General features: G+C 38.6%; 1 protein-coding gene across 2 annotated transcripts in view; it reads right to left on the bottom strand.

The window, feature by feature from the left end:
- Positions 1–17,251, bottom strand: part of nckap1 (NCK-associated protein 1) — a 210,791-nt gene that overhangs the window by 127,584 nt on the left and 65,956 nt on the right. For both annotated transcript variants that reach the window (XM_078551916.1, XM_078551917.1), the window contains exons 3-9: positions 11,434–11,526; positions 9,598–9,654; positions 9,361–9,503; positions 6,944–7,034; positions 4,847–4,984; positions 3,946–3,994; positions 689–845 (exon numbers count right to left, since the gene is read on the bottom strand). In XM_078551916.1, coding sequence (XP_078408042.1) covers positions 689–845; positions 3,946–3,994; positions 4,847–4,984; positions 6,944–7,034; positions 9,361–9,503; positions 9,598–9,654; positions 11,434–11,526 — 728 coding nt within the window. The remainder of the gene's footprint in view (positions 1–688; positions 846–3,945; positions 3,995–4,846; positions 4,985–6,943; positions 7,035–9,360; positions 9,504–9,597; positions 9,655–11,433; positions 11,527–17,251) is intronic.

Here is a 17,251-nt window from a genome sequence, read left to right as displayed (position 1 = left end):
TGGTTGCTAAAAACCTCCCAACCTTCAGACTTGCTACTGCTGTTTGCAACATTATAAGCAATTTAATAGAACTGGGCAGCTCAAATGCAACAAATTTTCCTTTTACAGCCCACCCTAACAATTTGGAAGCAAACATGACAACACAAGATTAATGCTTATTTATGTAAGATCACTAATAATTATCCATTAAATAAAAATCCAAAAAGCAAAAATATTGACCAGAATTCCAATAGTTTATAAATATCCCCCAACCTTTGCCCAACCTAAGATAAATGGTGAATGCAGCTTTACAGCCACATTTACAATTTGTTGTCGCCACTGTGAATCATAGCAATTCTACAATTAAGTTGTTTTGAAACATTTTTATCCATTAAACAATTCAGACGGCTCTTGCAAATATTTCTCCCTCCATCCTCCGAACATTTTTATACACACCATCGCACAATATATACCAGGAACACCATTTACTGTTGTCAAGCAACACAGTTAAATAGCATTATCTAAAGTTTTGTTTTTGTAATTATTAATACTGTATTTGCAACAACATGTTCTTTATAAAAGCAATATTCCAATATAACTGTTTGGTTAGTTTGGTAAGATTTACTTTCATAACACTCACAAATTACACATGAATGTTCTATTGGTGCATTGAATTTTGCACAATTACCAAATTCAAAGAAAAAAGTACCCTTTTATGTTCATGAACAAGTCTTCTGCAACTTTGTGAACATGGAACACCTCGTCTCTGAAGAGGGCAAGACAGGAGCTGCTCTGCAGGGCAATCTTCCACAGGCTCAGAGCAGCTGCATCTGAGTTCAGGTTTCCATGGCACAGGATAAAACCAACTAAAAAAAATGGTAAAATATCTTTATATGATATTTGCATCAACTGTATATCAATGTTTCACAAAACAATAACAGCCTGTATTTATAAAGTGCCTTTAATGTAATAAAACATCCAACAGCACTTCACAGGAGCGTTATAAAGCAAAATTTGACACCGATCCACATGAGGGAATTGGCCAGATGCCAAAAGCTTGCTTTAGAGGCAGGATTTAAGGAGCATTTTAAAAGGAGAAAAGCAAAGTTTAGGGAGGGAATTCAAAAGCTTAGGACCTAGGCAGGCAAAGGTATGGCTAGCAATGGTGGACAAATTAAATCAGGAATGTTAAAGGGGCCAGAATTTGATAAGCACAAATATCTTGGAGGGTTGAGTGGTTAAAGGAGGTTCCTGAGATAGGAAGAGGTGAGTCCATGCATGGATTTGACAACAAGGATGAGAATTTTAAAACTGAGGCTTTATTTAACCAGTACATTTTTCAACCCGGAGCGAGGGTAAGTCAGTGAGCACAGAGGAGCACTGTGACCAGCAATTGGTACAAGTAAGGACATGAGCAGCAAAATCTCAGATGGCTTCAAACTGAGAGATGGTAAAATATGAGGGGCCAGCCAGGAGTTTGTTGGAATTTTGGAGACAAGAAATATTTTGCAGTATGATGTAAATCAATGCCACCTGCTTTATCACTAAGTGAAATGCATTTCTTTTAATTATTGAGGTAGGGCATCAATTATTCACCCCATCGGAAAGTATCCTCTTTCCCAAGCAGATGATAGAAATTGATAAATATCTGAGACAGCAATGGAATAAGAAGCGACTGACCAGCTGATCACAGGGAATGTATAATTTTCATTAAGCTTACGTTCTATTTCTTCTTAAACCTTTTGGGTTATTATTCTTTAGCTGACAAATGATTTGAACAGAAGCTGAATGAGGGAATCATTGTTGAAATAAAAACTTGACTACCTTTGAACATCTGACTATATTGCATCCCTGTCACTTGTTCTGGTTGCCCTGTCCTTTTCCTCTCTCTCCTTATATTGCCTCTCCAAATTCCCCCTTAGTGGTACATGAAAGCTCACTGCTGCTTCTGAAAATGCAATTCACGAGTCCACCCTTCTATTAAAATTGCTCTGCATGAGCAAATATGCAGATAACATAGGTTTCAATGCTTTCAGCAGCCCAAATGACAGGCCAAGGCAGGAGTGCAGCACATTTAAAATTATTCTTGGGTTTGAGAGTGAATATGGCAAACTTTATTTTTAGATAGTTTTAGGACTGGAGTTAATCAGTCTAATCGACCAACACACAGTGCTTGAATTCTTTGAAATGCATTAGTCTAAAAATGAGTTTTGAAACTTTCAACTGATCATATCTAATGATTAAGATATAATTTTAGCTTAGCTTAAATGATTAACACATGCTATTTAAGTCAACAACTGCCCACAAATTATTTTTTTGCCACCGGTCATTTTAAAGGTAGAAGGCACTCTCTTTTGCTGAAATGAGGCAGGCGCTGAGTACAATCTAACTCAGAGGGGCCATTGTCTGATTTAAGAAACAGGCTTGCCAGCGATGGAATAGGAAGCACTATCGCTCATCACACCTATATAAGCCTGATCGGGAGTGCCCAATGAAGACAGTGGGTACAAATTTGAGGTAAGTTTATTCCCTTGACTGATATTTAATTGCTCAAAATTTTCCTGCTCTTCCTCAATAAAATGCAATATATGCACTTAACAGGTTTAAAATCTTATTTTTGACATGACATGGGAAAACTGCAGTACGATTATGACTGGATGCTACACAAAGTTGAACAAAAAATCTGACCTAAAAAATCAGTCTTTCAACTGAAATAGTTTTACATGCACAATATTCATATCTATAAATTCCAAATGTTTCTTCATTCATAACAGTATCATTAAATGCAAGTCTCACAATTGGGCAGACTTTCAATCAAATCATCAGCCAACTTCTTACAGTCTCGTTTCATAATTAAAATATTAGGATAAACTAGGTAGACTCTCAAATGGAACCCAACATAATCTGTGCTTCCAAAAATGACTTGAAAAATTAAAGATGCTGGAATTCCATTTATTTACACCGCTTTGAAAAAAAAACACTTTTTGCATAATTAACAACTTAGATGGGATAGAAACCACATATCCAACTTTTCCCAAGACACGAAGATAGGTGGTATTATAATCAGTGTCAACAGAAACAAAATTACGAAGAGATATTAATAAATTAAGTGAATGGGTAAAACTGTAGCTAATGGATACTACTGTGCACAAGAGTGAGGTCATCCACTTCAGACCAATAAAGGATAGAACAGAATACTTTCTAAATGGTGAAAAGCTAGAAACAATGGAAGTACAAGAGACTTGAGGATCTATGTACATAGATTAAAATGTCATGGGCAGGTTCAGAAGATAGTCAAAAAGGCTAATGGAATGCTGGCCATTAAATCTAGAGGACTAGAATACAAGGGACAAGAAGTCTTACTGCAGCTATAGGAAGCTCTGGTTGCACCATACCTGGATTACTGTGTTCCGCCTGGGTACTAATCTTAAAAGGGGAGCACAGCGTAGATTCACCAGAATGATACCTGGGCTCTAAGAGTGAAATTACAAGGAGAGAATACACAAAACTAGGGCTGTATTCCATGGAATTTAGAAGATTAAAATACACTTTGATTAAAGTTTACAGGATATTAAGGAGAACTGATAGGGGAGAAACCATGTCCACTAGATGGGGATTTTAGGACAAGGCGACATTTTTTTAAAAATGGTCAGGTCTTTCAAGCAGTGAAGTTAAGAATTACTTCTACATCAAGATGATGGCACAAGTTTAAAACTAGCTTCTTCAAAATGCAACTGATGCTAGGTCAATTGCTAATTTTAAATCTCAGGTTGATAAAAATTGTTAGCCAAAGTTATTGAAGCATACGGGGCAAAAAGTTAGATCACAAAATTAAATCATGGTCTCACTGAATAGCAGGACAGGCTCGAGGAACTAAATGCCTATGCTCATGTAACCTTGAGTTACTAGGTTACATGATGAATTTATCTAGTACAGGACAGGTCACATCATGCATTCAATACTTACAAACAATCCATTTCTCCATTGTGTCCAAAGATAGGTATTCACATGGCATCTGAAATAATAAAGTGTTATGACTGATTCAGTTGGCAAAGCGGAGTAATTTAAAAATCCCAGAGGGAAACTTTAAACAACTGTTATAACCTATAATTTTAAGTGTTATGTTTGAGATGTGACTCTAAATTCAGGAATCAGACCATCAGTTCTTGTGGCTTGACATTAAACTAATTGAAACATTTTATTAATTTACACAGGTATATTATACACACACACACACGGCTACAAATTACTACGATCATAACTTTTAACAAATTCCCAAACTAATTCTCCACTAAGGCAACAGCAACCCATAGACTCAACCAGACACCAGGCAAAGCATTTTCACCTTACGAATTCAAAATGAGGTTCTTTTCACTTTGGTTGCTGTGGAGCCAGTTGGAGGCTTACAGCTGCCTTTTGATCTCTCATTGCCTCTGCTCTGCACACCCAAAAACTGAAGTTATACCTACCACCACTGATTGAATTCAAATTCTCAAAATCTCGCCAGCCTCTCTGAACGTCACCTATTAACAACGAAACCCCTTTCATAGGACCAATTTTATTAGTAATATAAACATATTGCTTGGTACCTGCTAGATAGGCATCAGTTTTCACACTACTTCTTGAATGCTCTATTCTAAAAAATGCAAATGCACGCTATCTCTCTTACATATCAAAACTAGTACACAAAGCTCACAGACTAGCTGGATTTAATCCAATTAAGACAGTCACAGACTAAACCTCTATTTTAAAAGAAAAATATTTTCCAAAATATTATTAATAGGTTCATGACAAAAGTAAATTATTTCCAAACCAATTTTTTGAACTTAAAACAACAGTTGCTGGACATATACATAATTTATTTTACCGTGTCAGATTGCGCAGGGTTAAGCATGGTGCTGGGAGCACTGATTAGGCTTAATAACTGGGCATTTCTCCATTGTTCTGCTGAAAGGTTCCGTCGAGGATAAACCATCTGGAGTGAAATTAGTGCATCTGACAAAGACTTGGAAGGAGGAAAAGATACACAACAATGTTACTTTCAACAAAGGCATTAGAAAAATAATGCAATAGTTATCAACACCCAAAACAACATATTTATACTTTTAACGTAATAAAACTTCACAAAGTGCTTCAGAGGAGCATTACAAAACAAAATACGATACCATGCCGCATAAGAAAATATTAGGTCAGATTGGTGAAAGAGGTAGACTTTAAGGAGTTTCTTAAAGGAGGAAAGTGAGGTAAGGAGGTGTATGGAGGGAATTCCAGAGCTAAGGACAAAGGCAGCCGGAGACATGGCCACCAATGGTGCAGCGATTAAAATTGGGGGTGATTAAGAGGCCAGAAGCTGACAAGCGTAAATACCTGAGGGTGTTGTTGGGCTGAAGATTACAGATAGAGGGGGGGGCGGGGGGGAGAGAGAGGCCATGGAGAGAAGTGAAAACAAGGATAAGAATTTTAAAATTAAGACACTGCTTGATCAGGAACCAATGTTAAAACAGCAAGCATGAGGGTGATAGGTGAACGTGACTTGGTGTGAGTTATGACACGGGCAGAGTTTTGGATGACTTCAATTTACAGAGGACAAAATGTGGAAGGCCAGCCAGGAATATGCTGGAATTGTCAAGTCTAGAGGTAAAAAAAGGCATCGATGTGGATTTTAGCAGATGTGCTGAGAAAGGGCAAGCCAGGTGATGTTACAGAGGAGGAAACAGATGGCCTAAATGTGGTTGGAAGCTCACCTCTGGCTCAAATATGATACCAAGATTGCAAACAGACTTCTCTAGTCTCTGATTATTGACAGGAAGAGGGATGGAGTCAGTCAGTGACATGGGAACGGATTTTAGAACAAGGGCTGAAAGTAATGCCTTCAGTCTTCCTAATTTGTTTTGAGCTATTTGCTCATCCAGTACTGGATAGGCGATCTGATAATTTAGCAACAGGGAAGGAATCGAGAGGGTGGTCGCGAGGTGGGTGTCATCATCATGCATGTGAAAATTAACAGTGCTTTCAGATAGTGTCACAAAAGACCTGCATGTTGATGAGAAATAGGAGGGGATCAAGGATAGATCCTTGGAAGACATCAGGGGTAATGGTACAGGAGTAGGAAGAGAAGCAATTGCAAGTGATATACTGGCTATGATTAGATAGATAAGAATGGAGGTGAGAGCAGCCCCACACAACTGTACGACAGTGGAGAGGTGTTGGAGGATGATGGTGTGGTTAACCATGTCAACGGCTGCAGACAGGTCAAGTCTCATAGGATGTCATTTGTTTTTCCATTTATTATTCTGTGAAACACAATGGGTGGGATTTTCCAGACCCATCCACCGCCGCGGTGGAAACACGATAGCAGGGATTCAAACATTGAGTTCAGGGAAAGATAGGTACAGATTTAGGAGGTGACAATATGTTCAAGGACTTAAGAAAGGTTGGAAATGGGGTGGTAGTTTGTAAGGATAGTGGGGTCAAGGGTTTTTTTTTAAAGAGGGATGATGAGGGCAGATTTAAAAGGAAAGAGAGAACTGTTAACAACGCTGGCTATCATGGGGGCCGGGGGTGGGGGAAGAGCTGGGCGGCCAGCAGTTTCACAGGAATACGGTCAAGTAACCAGTAGATAGGTCTCATGGACGAGATGAACTCTGAGGATGCAGGGAGGGGATAGGAGAGAAACTAAAGAAAGATAGGAGTTTGGCCTAGAGTAGAGGGGAATTAGGGGAAGTTTGGCCAGGTGGGCTAGTGGAAGGAAGGAACACAGCAGAGGCAGCTGATCATAAAGTCTCAACCTTTGTGACAAAGAAGTCCATGAACTCCATGCACTTATGGTGGAGGCAAGAGTGGACTATGCAGAGCAGAGAGGTTAAAGATGACAGATTGCAGTAGAAAAAAGAAAAACACTTGAACCCAAAGTTTAACAGTTTTTAAAAAAACGCATGAAGGAAAATATCACCTCCCACCTTACCTTGCTATGTGGTACAAATTCTTCCATCATTTTCTTTAGTGGGTTTTCATAATCTACAATCATCTGACCAAGTCTTGGATATTCACGATCACTGTCAGAAACATATTATATGGGCTGTTTTCAATAACATGTTAAACAGTTTTTAGATAAAAGAGCAACATTTAATACACCAGATAATCATCTTTCAATATGCTCCTCATTTCAATAAGACATTGACCGGGATTTTTCTGGCCCCATCATGGCTGGACCCGCCACAGGACATTCGGCGGCCCAGCCAAAAGTCCATTGATTTTCGGCAGGATCGGGCGATCTGGCGGTGGGTGGGGCTGGAAAATCCCACCCATTGTGTTTCACAGGTGGTATGCAAAATAATTGCAGTAAGGAGGTAAATAATCATACCCATGTAATTTGTATTTACTACATATCGCTAACTCTAGAGTATGGGACAGAACGAATGCTGGGAGTACTGACTCATGTTACAATGCATTTTAGAGGAAGCTAGATAAAGGAGAGGGAAGAAAGGAATAGACAGATATGTGATAGGATTAGATGAAGAAGGGCTCAGCATAAACACCAGCATGGACTAATGGGACCGAATAGTCTATTTCTGTACAGTGCATTCAATGTGTCATTTGAACTCCACACCAAAGTGCCAACTGGCACTAAAGGAAGTCTGAGCAACAACTCTGCCATAGCCAGAATCATTGTTGTGTTCCCAACCATGTGAGGCTCTGCACTGTTAATCCGATAATGCTTAGATGGGTCTATGCTTTTAGATTTTGGCTCGTACGATACTTATTAGCCAATATATTTCCAACAGCATTAGTGCCAAAAATTCTCTGGCATCAACTGATGCAGGCCCATTTTTGAGACTAACTGATGCTGATGAACGTTCAGGAATGCCTTTGTCGATATACTATCCCATCTGTGCAGTTATTAAGTTTGTTTTGATGTTGACAGTATACTTTATGATTCAGTGCTCTCAGCAGGTGGGGAGCATTCTTGGTGCTGAATGTCAAAGTTCCTATTCTTTATTTCAACAACTCTTCAAATAACATTCCAAAAAAACATGACCGTAATAGTGAATGATTGTTGCTATGATACCTTGGTAAAGCACTACTTCCAGCTGAACGTATATAACGGACAGAAGTAATGATTCAATTTTATACTTGCTTTTGCTTTATGTGTATGCCCAAATAGGGACGGGGCTATTTTTTGTTCCAGAGGTTCACTGAACAGAGCCAGCCCTCTCCCCCAGTGATTCCCAAAAGATACCCACCCACTTCTTCCAGCCACCACAAAGCTTTGAATAACATCAACAATGAAAACATTATCTGGCCTATTTTGGAAGCAACATATGTTTACAAACCATGAAAAGCAATTAGGATCAATTTAAACTACTACTGCACTTTGAGACTGCAACTTTGCTCCAATTCAATATTGAAAGATGCAACTACAGGGGTAGTGAGGAGAAATAATTGATGCAATGGTGCAGTTCCAGGAGCTTTATAGAAAGTGGGTAGAGACAACATGCATCATGCTATGCACATTGTTTTCTCAATCAAACATACTTTGCGCCTTTTTATGGAAAGAATAATGTCACTATATAGCATGACAATTCTTTCACATTTGGATATAAACTATCATTTAATTTATTGGGCAGAAGGCTATCATTTATTCAATTTTTAGCATTACAAACTGAACAAGCAGCAAATTTGGAATTGTTACCAGAATAAATCAGGCCCGGAGGTCAGATAATATGACAGTACACTTGTAAATGTAAGCTATCGCAGGACTTCAGATCAAAATACCTGTGTTTCACCCAATATGGGCCATCTCCACCTTCCCACATTAACTGAAAAATCTAATAAGACCACTTCAAAACAGTACACACACTTCAAATCAAACATGTATCATATTCGGTATATATTTCGTTGAACTATTGCCAAGTAACAAATGGATATTCACTCATCAATATATATTCTTACAAAGATAAAGTGCAGAAAGCAACATTAAGTTTCGGCATAAATAAGTATTCCATACATATAAACCTAGTTCCATTAAGACACATTTGGTTCAAGAGATGCGACATGTAGTGCGCAGTCCACGGCATTCATGACAGAAACAGAATGAATACCAGGACAATAAACTCAATATTCAAACATGCTGTTAAGACCAAAAATGAAACTGATATTGACTAGTATTTTCCTTAAATAATCATGTAAATGATTTGTATTTTAAATCCAATTTGCTACTCATCAGTAATTTAAGAGCTTGTCATTCTAGTCAAATTTCTAAAAGATCTTACTAACAGTATTAAGGCTACTTAACAACTGTTCTCTCAAATGCTAAAACATACACTACGTGAGCTACACCTATACAAAATGTATAGATTTCAAATAGAGAGCAATGCTCACCTAGCTCCGTGCAGCATTTCATGCGCATAATTGTAGAGGCCTACAATTGCCTTCCGTTCTTCAATCCGAGACACCATTATCATTAGTGTTGTGTAGGTTACAACCAAGTCCAAGTAGTTTTTGGTTAAATCAAAATTGACAGTCTGGATGCAGAGGGTAATGAAAGAAAAATCTATTCAAAATTAATTCAAATTTGGGAACTATTGAAAATTATTGTAAACTTCTGAAAATACTTACAATATCAAAAAAAACTTGACAAGCGTCAATAGTGTTTAGCAGTTCACTCACATGATCCTATCGGGGAAACAATTTATGCAATTAGGTGACATTATTATTGATAGTATTATTCATACTAAAGGAAAGGATCAGAGAATTCCAAGGGGATTACAAGACTGGGAGCAGAAGAGAGCATGAAATTGGTTGTAAGTTGCGCAACAGCAGAATGAGGTAGTGCAAAGTGCAAACAATATCAACCCAAAGAACGCATGGGCATGCAGGGACGGAAAATTGTTCCAAAGCCAGCACAAACCAGGACTAATGCAATGTGCTCATGCAGCCAGGGCAAATTAATGGGACATATCCAGCCAGACATAAAAGGCACGAATGGGAACTCAGCTAGCAAAGTAGTGCAATGCACAGGGACAAAGCAAATACAGTACAAGGCAGAGGATAGGTAAAGCCATCACAGTGTAAGTTGCAGGAAAGGTAATTAGCAAAACTTCCAAGGAGATTATAGGATAACCCAATTGGCTAATTTCAAATTAACAACAGGATATTTAAGGTTTTATTTGCAAATAAATAACTAGATTGATAAACAAAAACTCTTTCATTTATTATAGTTTTAGGTTTACACAATGAGTGGAAGTGCATCTTTGTCCGAGCAGGTTCTTTAAATAGTGAATAGGTGACTAGGATAGCCCCACCCCTCAATCGCAATGCCCCAATTTTCTCATGAGGAAACAGAAGGAGTTGGAGCTGAATGGATGTAACACACTGGTCTCATCAGCAAAGGTAGGAGTTGGGCAGGAACTAGTGGATAAAAGATCAGAGCAGTGAATAATTTGTAAACGGAAGGAAGAGGAGCAAAGCAAACAGAAGTATAGACAGGTAAGTTACATGATAATGGCAGAACCATTTAAGAATTAAACATTGGGGGGGGGGGGGGGGAGGAATATCAGTGAGCAATATTTAAATTTAATTTACATATGAACGTTCCTTGTCCATGTAAAGTATCCCTATGACATGATACTGTTAAAAAAAGAAAGCCCTTTCCATGAGAGAGTCTAGTTCTTAAATTCTCAAATTTGAGCTATTGGTAAACGAAGTCCAGGAAACAGAACTGCAAATCATTTAACTAATCAGCAATATTACATGACTTCTACTCAAAGTGGAATATCCAAATAATGGAAATTAATTCCACAAAAATAGTGGGATTCAGCTCTACCACCACCAAGCAGGGAAGGTTCTACACCACGCTACTGAGCCCAGCCTATAAAGAAGTCTGATGTTCAATACCTAAATGAGCCATCAGTTGAGGCATTATTTTGACATTAGCAAATTGGTCACAAGAGTTTCACATTGGCATGAAGTAGTGAGGATGTCAGCATATAAGTTGGCCTTCGAAGCCTTGAAAAATCCCTCTAAAAATAGCAGTCGACTTATATGCCAAGTATAAAAGCAAACTGCTGGCGTGGGGGTTCGCCATTTTGAAATTTCATCCAGTGCAAAGAATGGGCTTGTTTTAAACTCCTGTGCATCTTTTCAACACAGCCTGCATCACCTGCTTGATCACTTGTGCCCAGTTATAAAGGTATAGCTAAGAGAAAAAAAAATACATTTGTGGGGTGAAAAATTGAGGCTGACCACTAATGAGAGTATAACGTCGTAGCTGAAGGGGGATGGGGGAGTTGACTTATATAGTGAATATATGCAAAAACATGATTTTTGGGGCCAGGAACATGGAGTTGTCATAGACACCTTATATGCCATGATTTACAGTAATTCAAAATTTGGGAGGCATTTACGTACTGCTGCTAAAATTAATCCGCACATTTAATAGGTCAGTATTTCTACCTTAAATTCCATGACATCCACAAACGTGAAGTAATAAAGTGCCAGGTTCTTCAAAATTTCCTGCTTCTCCTTATGTAGTTGTGACAGCTGTTGCTAAAAGGAGAAAAAACATCTTTACTATACAACTTACACTTGTTGTATTAATACATTAATTCTCAATTTTAGACAATCTAACATTAATGACACTCTCACAGCACTGGAATCAAAGGTCAGTAGCTAGTTGGAGTGATGCAGTGAAGTTACACAGCCGGCACATGTTGCTCCACTCACTAACATCCAAAAGTGAACTCAGTAGTTTATATTAGCAAAAGGCTGATAAACTAGTCATCTGTTTGCTAGCATTAAAGGCTTTAAAATAAAATAATGAAAATTCACAAAAGTTTGCTGCACATCAGTTCCAGAGTTCCTGTAGCCAGTGAAGTAATAGGCTACCTTTTCCAGGTGGTTTTAAACCACCTGCTAAAACGCAATCAAAACATGCTCCTGTTTATACTCTGAGCGTTGCATCTCTGCAAAGCTGAACCTGTATCACACTGATACAATACTGGCAATGTAACAGGCCCATAGTAATAAATCAATGCCTTTTCTTAAATTGGTACCGAGGACTTTTGCGCCTGTTTGTACCTTTCATTATTTTATGCAACAGCCATACTGTTTTACCAGGAAAACAAACCAGCCTAGAACTAGAATAACATTTACACTGGCATTTCTATGCTACATTTTCATTATAGATGAACCTTATTGACAGACAGCCAAGTTTAACAGACCAGCATTTTTAAAAAAGTCTTGCTTCCACTTAGTGCATTTGACAAAAAATCTCGGAAAAAGTTTGCCCAAAATGTGCTCAGATCAACCAAGCATCTAACTCCAAACTCCATAAAACACTACACAAAGTACCCATTGTATGATTAGCCCAAGCAGAAACTCACCAGAACACTAAATGGGTAAAAGCCTCCTTATTAATGACAAGTTTCATACCATGTTTACTTTGGAAGACAAGGAACAAGGCTATTCAGACACAGCATTGCAGTTTACCTACAGGAATCTACACATTTTTAAAGCACAAAACTCAGTTTAATGCCAGTAAATTTAAATGCAATTATGGAAAATATTCCAATGTTCAGTTAAAAAAAAAACTACTATTCCTCCAGGTTTGATCTGCATATACCTGTATTCTAAACCCACAAAATAAAATTTAATTGCCAACATTTTGATTTGCTCAGTGGAGAACGGTGGCCCTTTAATAAACTATTCTATGGGTCAAGTGTTCCCATCCTTTACGGTGCTGGACCACTGCAGTAAAACATATACAATGCAATAAACACTTCATGTTAACCTTTATAATGTATAAAGTAGAACATTACACCATTTGAAGCAACATCATATTTGTCATGCAATATGGCTCCAACTTTTCTTTTTTAAATGAAACATGACATTTGTACAAAAGAAAATTATTAAATAGCTTAAGATATACAGAAAACCTGACATTGCTAATCCCAAAACATTACAATTCTTGAAATAACTATCTGGAGAAAGCTCTAGGTTTTAGTGGCCAACTGGTAATTTTTTTTTAAGCATTTTGAAAATAACTTCTGTATGTCAACTAAAATAGATACTACAAATTTCAAAACATGAAGCAATTTGTGACAGTTGGAATAAAGAGATTAAACCAGCAGTAGCAACTATTACAAAAGCAAAATACTACAGATGCTGGAAATCTGAAACAAAAAACAGAAAAATGCTGGAAATACTCAGCAGGTCAGGCAGCATCTGTGGATAAAAACAGTTAACATTTTAGGTCAACGACCCTTCTTCAGAATGGATCAATATCCTATGGGTCAACTCACTAACTCATTGTAACACCATGACCAGCTACAGTTTCCAAACTACCAATATAGCAAACACTGAGTGCTAATACTGCAGTTTGTGTTAAGCTAAAGAACAGTTTGAAATACTTCATCTAAAATGACAAAAAAGGCACATCAATAAGGGTTACGCAACTATGGTAATACTCTTCAACTAACGGACATTATACGCAGCAAAGGAATCCACACTTACCAAATTATCCAGGTAAAGTCAAGTTAAGCATGCAAAAACAAAATTGAAAGACATGTAAAGTGATAATTTTAAAGCGTAGTCTCACTGCACTATAGCAGAGCTCAGTAAATCACATGACAGTAGCTCAAGCTTTAACTTGCTTTTTACTGGAAGGGGCATAATGCTTGTCCATAAAGGAAAGCACTCCCCCAAGACTATTGGTAGGAGGGGACCTTAGAGTAATGGTCATAGTGAGGTCAGCACTTTATCCTCCTTTAACGTTTCAGCTTTGTTTATTCATCACCATTAGAAAATCAAACTGGTTGAGTAGAGTTCATGAAATAGAAAAATGCACCATATCTGTGGAAGGAGTGAGCTTGATGCCCCAGATAGACCCAACATTGTTTGGATGGAAGGGAAAAAGGATGAAATCAAAACAAATTTTACACACCAATATTAATATACCAAAATAAGCTAACAGGATTCTTAACTACACATTAAACTTTTTTAAAGCATTAAATCTAATAACTGTATTTAAGCACAACAGCTTCCATGGTATCAATATGAGATTCCATGATAGCATATGTTAGTAAATCCCAAACATTTTCCCCACTGTGACCCCATTTCAATGCTTTTAAATTGCCATAACCCCAAGTGGGGTGGCAGGGGGAGAAATGGGGTGAGGTTGCAGAGAGGGGAGTGGGAGGTTGGGGGGACAGTTGAGCGAGCAGGGTGTGAAGACAGTTGTGAGGCAGGAGCGGGGGAAATGTGTTATCAGAGCAGTGGGGAAAGTTGAGAGCGGATGTCGGGAAGAGTGTTGGGGTAGTGGGGAGAATTGCGATACCATTTTGAAGGCTTTGGAGCCACTGATGAGTGATGGAAGGGGTTTTCCCTGCTTCTTCCTCCCTGACAAACATGAGTTTTGATATCTCCATGGAAGCTGAGGACCTGTCACTACTGCTTGGCTTCTCTAACTAAGCTTTACTGGATAAAGATACAGTCCTCTTACACTATCAAAGGGTCTTTCTCTAGTATGTGATCATTTTCTCACAAGAGCCAATTCCAGGCCCACTACCAGTACTTGCACCATGCTGTCTCATTCTCCAATCTTTCACCCCATTCTGTCAGTCCATGGATCTCACTTCTCTGTCTTTATCTTCAACATTCAACCAATATTTAAACTTGGCAGTAGCTTTTTCTGCACATTCCACAAATGTCATCACTCCATTCACTAGACTCCTCGGAATATATATTACCCGAGTACCCGCTCAGGGCAATTGGCCTTTGGATGTGATAGCTCTGTTCTGTGCATCATGATCACTAACATTACCATTATCCAGCCCTTGGTCCAAGATATTGTTTGTCTTCCTGCATGCAAACCATTCAAATGTGCAGAAAAAAAAACTGAGCTAATGTAGCATCTTACAGATCAGGAGTACTATCACACAGCACTGAAAGCAATTTGGGATTTTGCCCATAGACTAAGGACTATACCCTGAAACCATCTAGAGTGAATTCTTTGCACAAAATGCCCTCATCAGGCTGTTGTCAACCTGCAGTCTGATTATCAGCTAAAATTTTATGCAGCATTTCACTGACCAACATATGATTTTTGTCATCACCAAATTTAAAGCAAGTAGTAATGTTATATTCCTTAACTTTAGCGAAGGTAACGTTTTAACCCATCTGTTCCTCATCCCGTTAAGTTCAAGCACTGCACAGTTAAACAGGTCCACAACTGACATTTATCACAGGACTAAAACTCCTTGTGACCAGCATAATTTGTTCAGATTCATCATTACCTTCCCCCTTTTCCTCAGAACTCTGTCATGTCATTTCGAGACCTGCCTCTTACCTTTGTGAAGTATCATGCAATGAACTGCAAGTCACACTTGACGCACCTTTTAACTGTTCCTTGGTCACTTCTAAGATTCATTCACCAATTATTGCTATTACAGTTTTGTCTTCTGCTGTAATAGCTGTAGGTGTGTTTATTCTCATCCTGCCTGTCTTTAATCCTTCCATTGTACTGACACCTGCGATTAGTATCTAGACCATTTCAAAGTTTGGCAATCATTGAGCTCTCTACCCTTTGTGTCATCACGGAATGCCCCATTTAAGAATATAAGAAAAAGGAACAGGAATAGACCACATGGCCCATCAGGTCTGCCCAGCCATTCAATATGATCATGGCTGATCTGGGGCTTCAACTCCATTTTCTCACTCACTCCCCATATCCCTTAATTCCCTGACAGACCAAAAATCTGTGTAGCCAGCCTTAAATGTATCCAATGATGGAGCATCCACAACCCTCTGGGGTACAGAATTCCCATGATTCACAACTTTTTGAGTCCTAAAATTTCTCCTCTTCTCAGTCATACATGATCCTGAGGCTGTGCCGCAAGGTTTTAGATTCCCCGACCAGTGGAAACAATCTCAGTGTCCACCCTTTCAAGCTTCTTCAGAATTTTGTAGGTTTCAATGAGGTCCTCTTTCATTCTTCTAAACGCCAGAGAATATAAGCCCAATTTACTCAGCCTCTCATCATAGGACAACCCCCTCATCCCAGGGACCAATTTAGTGAACCTTCACTGTACCGCCTCCAATGCAAGTATATCCTTTCTTAAATGAGACAGCCGAAACTGCACACAGTATTCCAGCTGTGGTCTCACCAAAACCTTGTACATCTGTAGGAAGACTTCTTTACTCTTGTCTTTCAATCCCTTTGCAGTAAAGGCCAATATGCCATTTGCCTTCCTAATTGCTTGCTGCACCTGCATGTTAACTTTCTGCATTCCTTGTACCAGCACACCCAAATCTCTTCAAACATCAACATTTAAAAGCTTCTCACCTTTTAAAAAATATTCAGCTTTTCTATTCTTTGGACCAAAGTGAATAACTTCACACTTCCCTACATGATATTCCAGCTGCAATCTTGTTGCTCACTCACTTAACCTGTCTATATCATTTCAGCTTCTATCCACAGTCCTCTCCACAGTTTACCTATCCACCTAGTTTGGTATCATCAGCAAACTTAGACCTCTTCATCTAAGTCACTAATTATAGATTGCAAATGACTGAGGCTCCAGCACTGATCCTTGCGGCACTCCAATATTTACTGCCTGCAAGCTTGAAAAAGCCCCGTTTATGCCCACTGTTTTCTACCTGTTAACCAATCCTCTGTCCATGCTAACATATTACCCTCAACTCCATGAGCCCTTATTTTGCCTATTACCCTTTCATGTGGCACCTTATCGAATGCCTTCTGGAAATCTACGCATGCGACATATACTGGTTCCCCTTCATCTACCCTACTAGTTATATCCTCAAAAAACACTTAATAAATTTGTCAAACAGGATTTCCCAATAGTAAAACTATGTTAATTTATTTTAATCATACTATGTTTCTCTAAGTGCAATGTTAAGACTTCCTTAATAATAATTGCCAGCATTTTTCCAACAACTGATATGAGGCTAAATGGCCTGTAGTTCACTTCTTTCTCTCTACCTCTTTTTCTGAAAAGCAGTGTAACATTTGCCAACTTCCAATCTAGTGGAACTGTTCCTGAATCTAAGGAATTTTGGAAATTCATAGCTAGCACATCCACCATCTCTGCAATTCTCACTTTTAGAATCCGAGGGTGTAGGCCATCAGGTCCCGGGGACCTGGAAGGTTCCCTGAAGACTGAGGGCGATGACTGTTTCCCAGGAACTTTTTCAAGGCAAGAGACATCTGATGCAAATTGTGCAAATTTCATCCAAGAGCACTAATAGAAGGTCT

This window comes from Cetorhinus maximus, chromosome 11 (genome assembly GCF_964194155.1).
Source record: "Cetorhinus maximus chromosome 11, sCetMax3.hap1.1, whole genome shotgun sequence".
Taxonomy (NCBI): domain Eukaryota; kingdom Metazoa; phylum Chordata; class Chondrichthyes; order Lamniformes; family Cetorhinidae; genus Cetorhinus; species Cetorhinus maximus.
The sequence above is the reverse complement of the archived record's forward strand: the minus strand, read 5'-3'. Positions and strand labels throughout refer to the sequence as shown.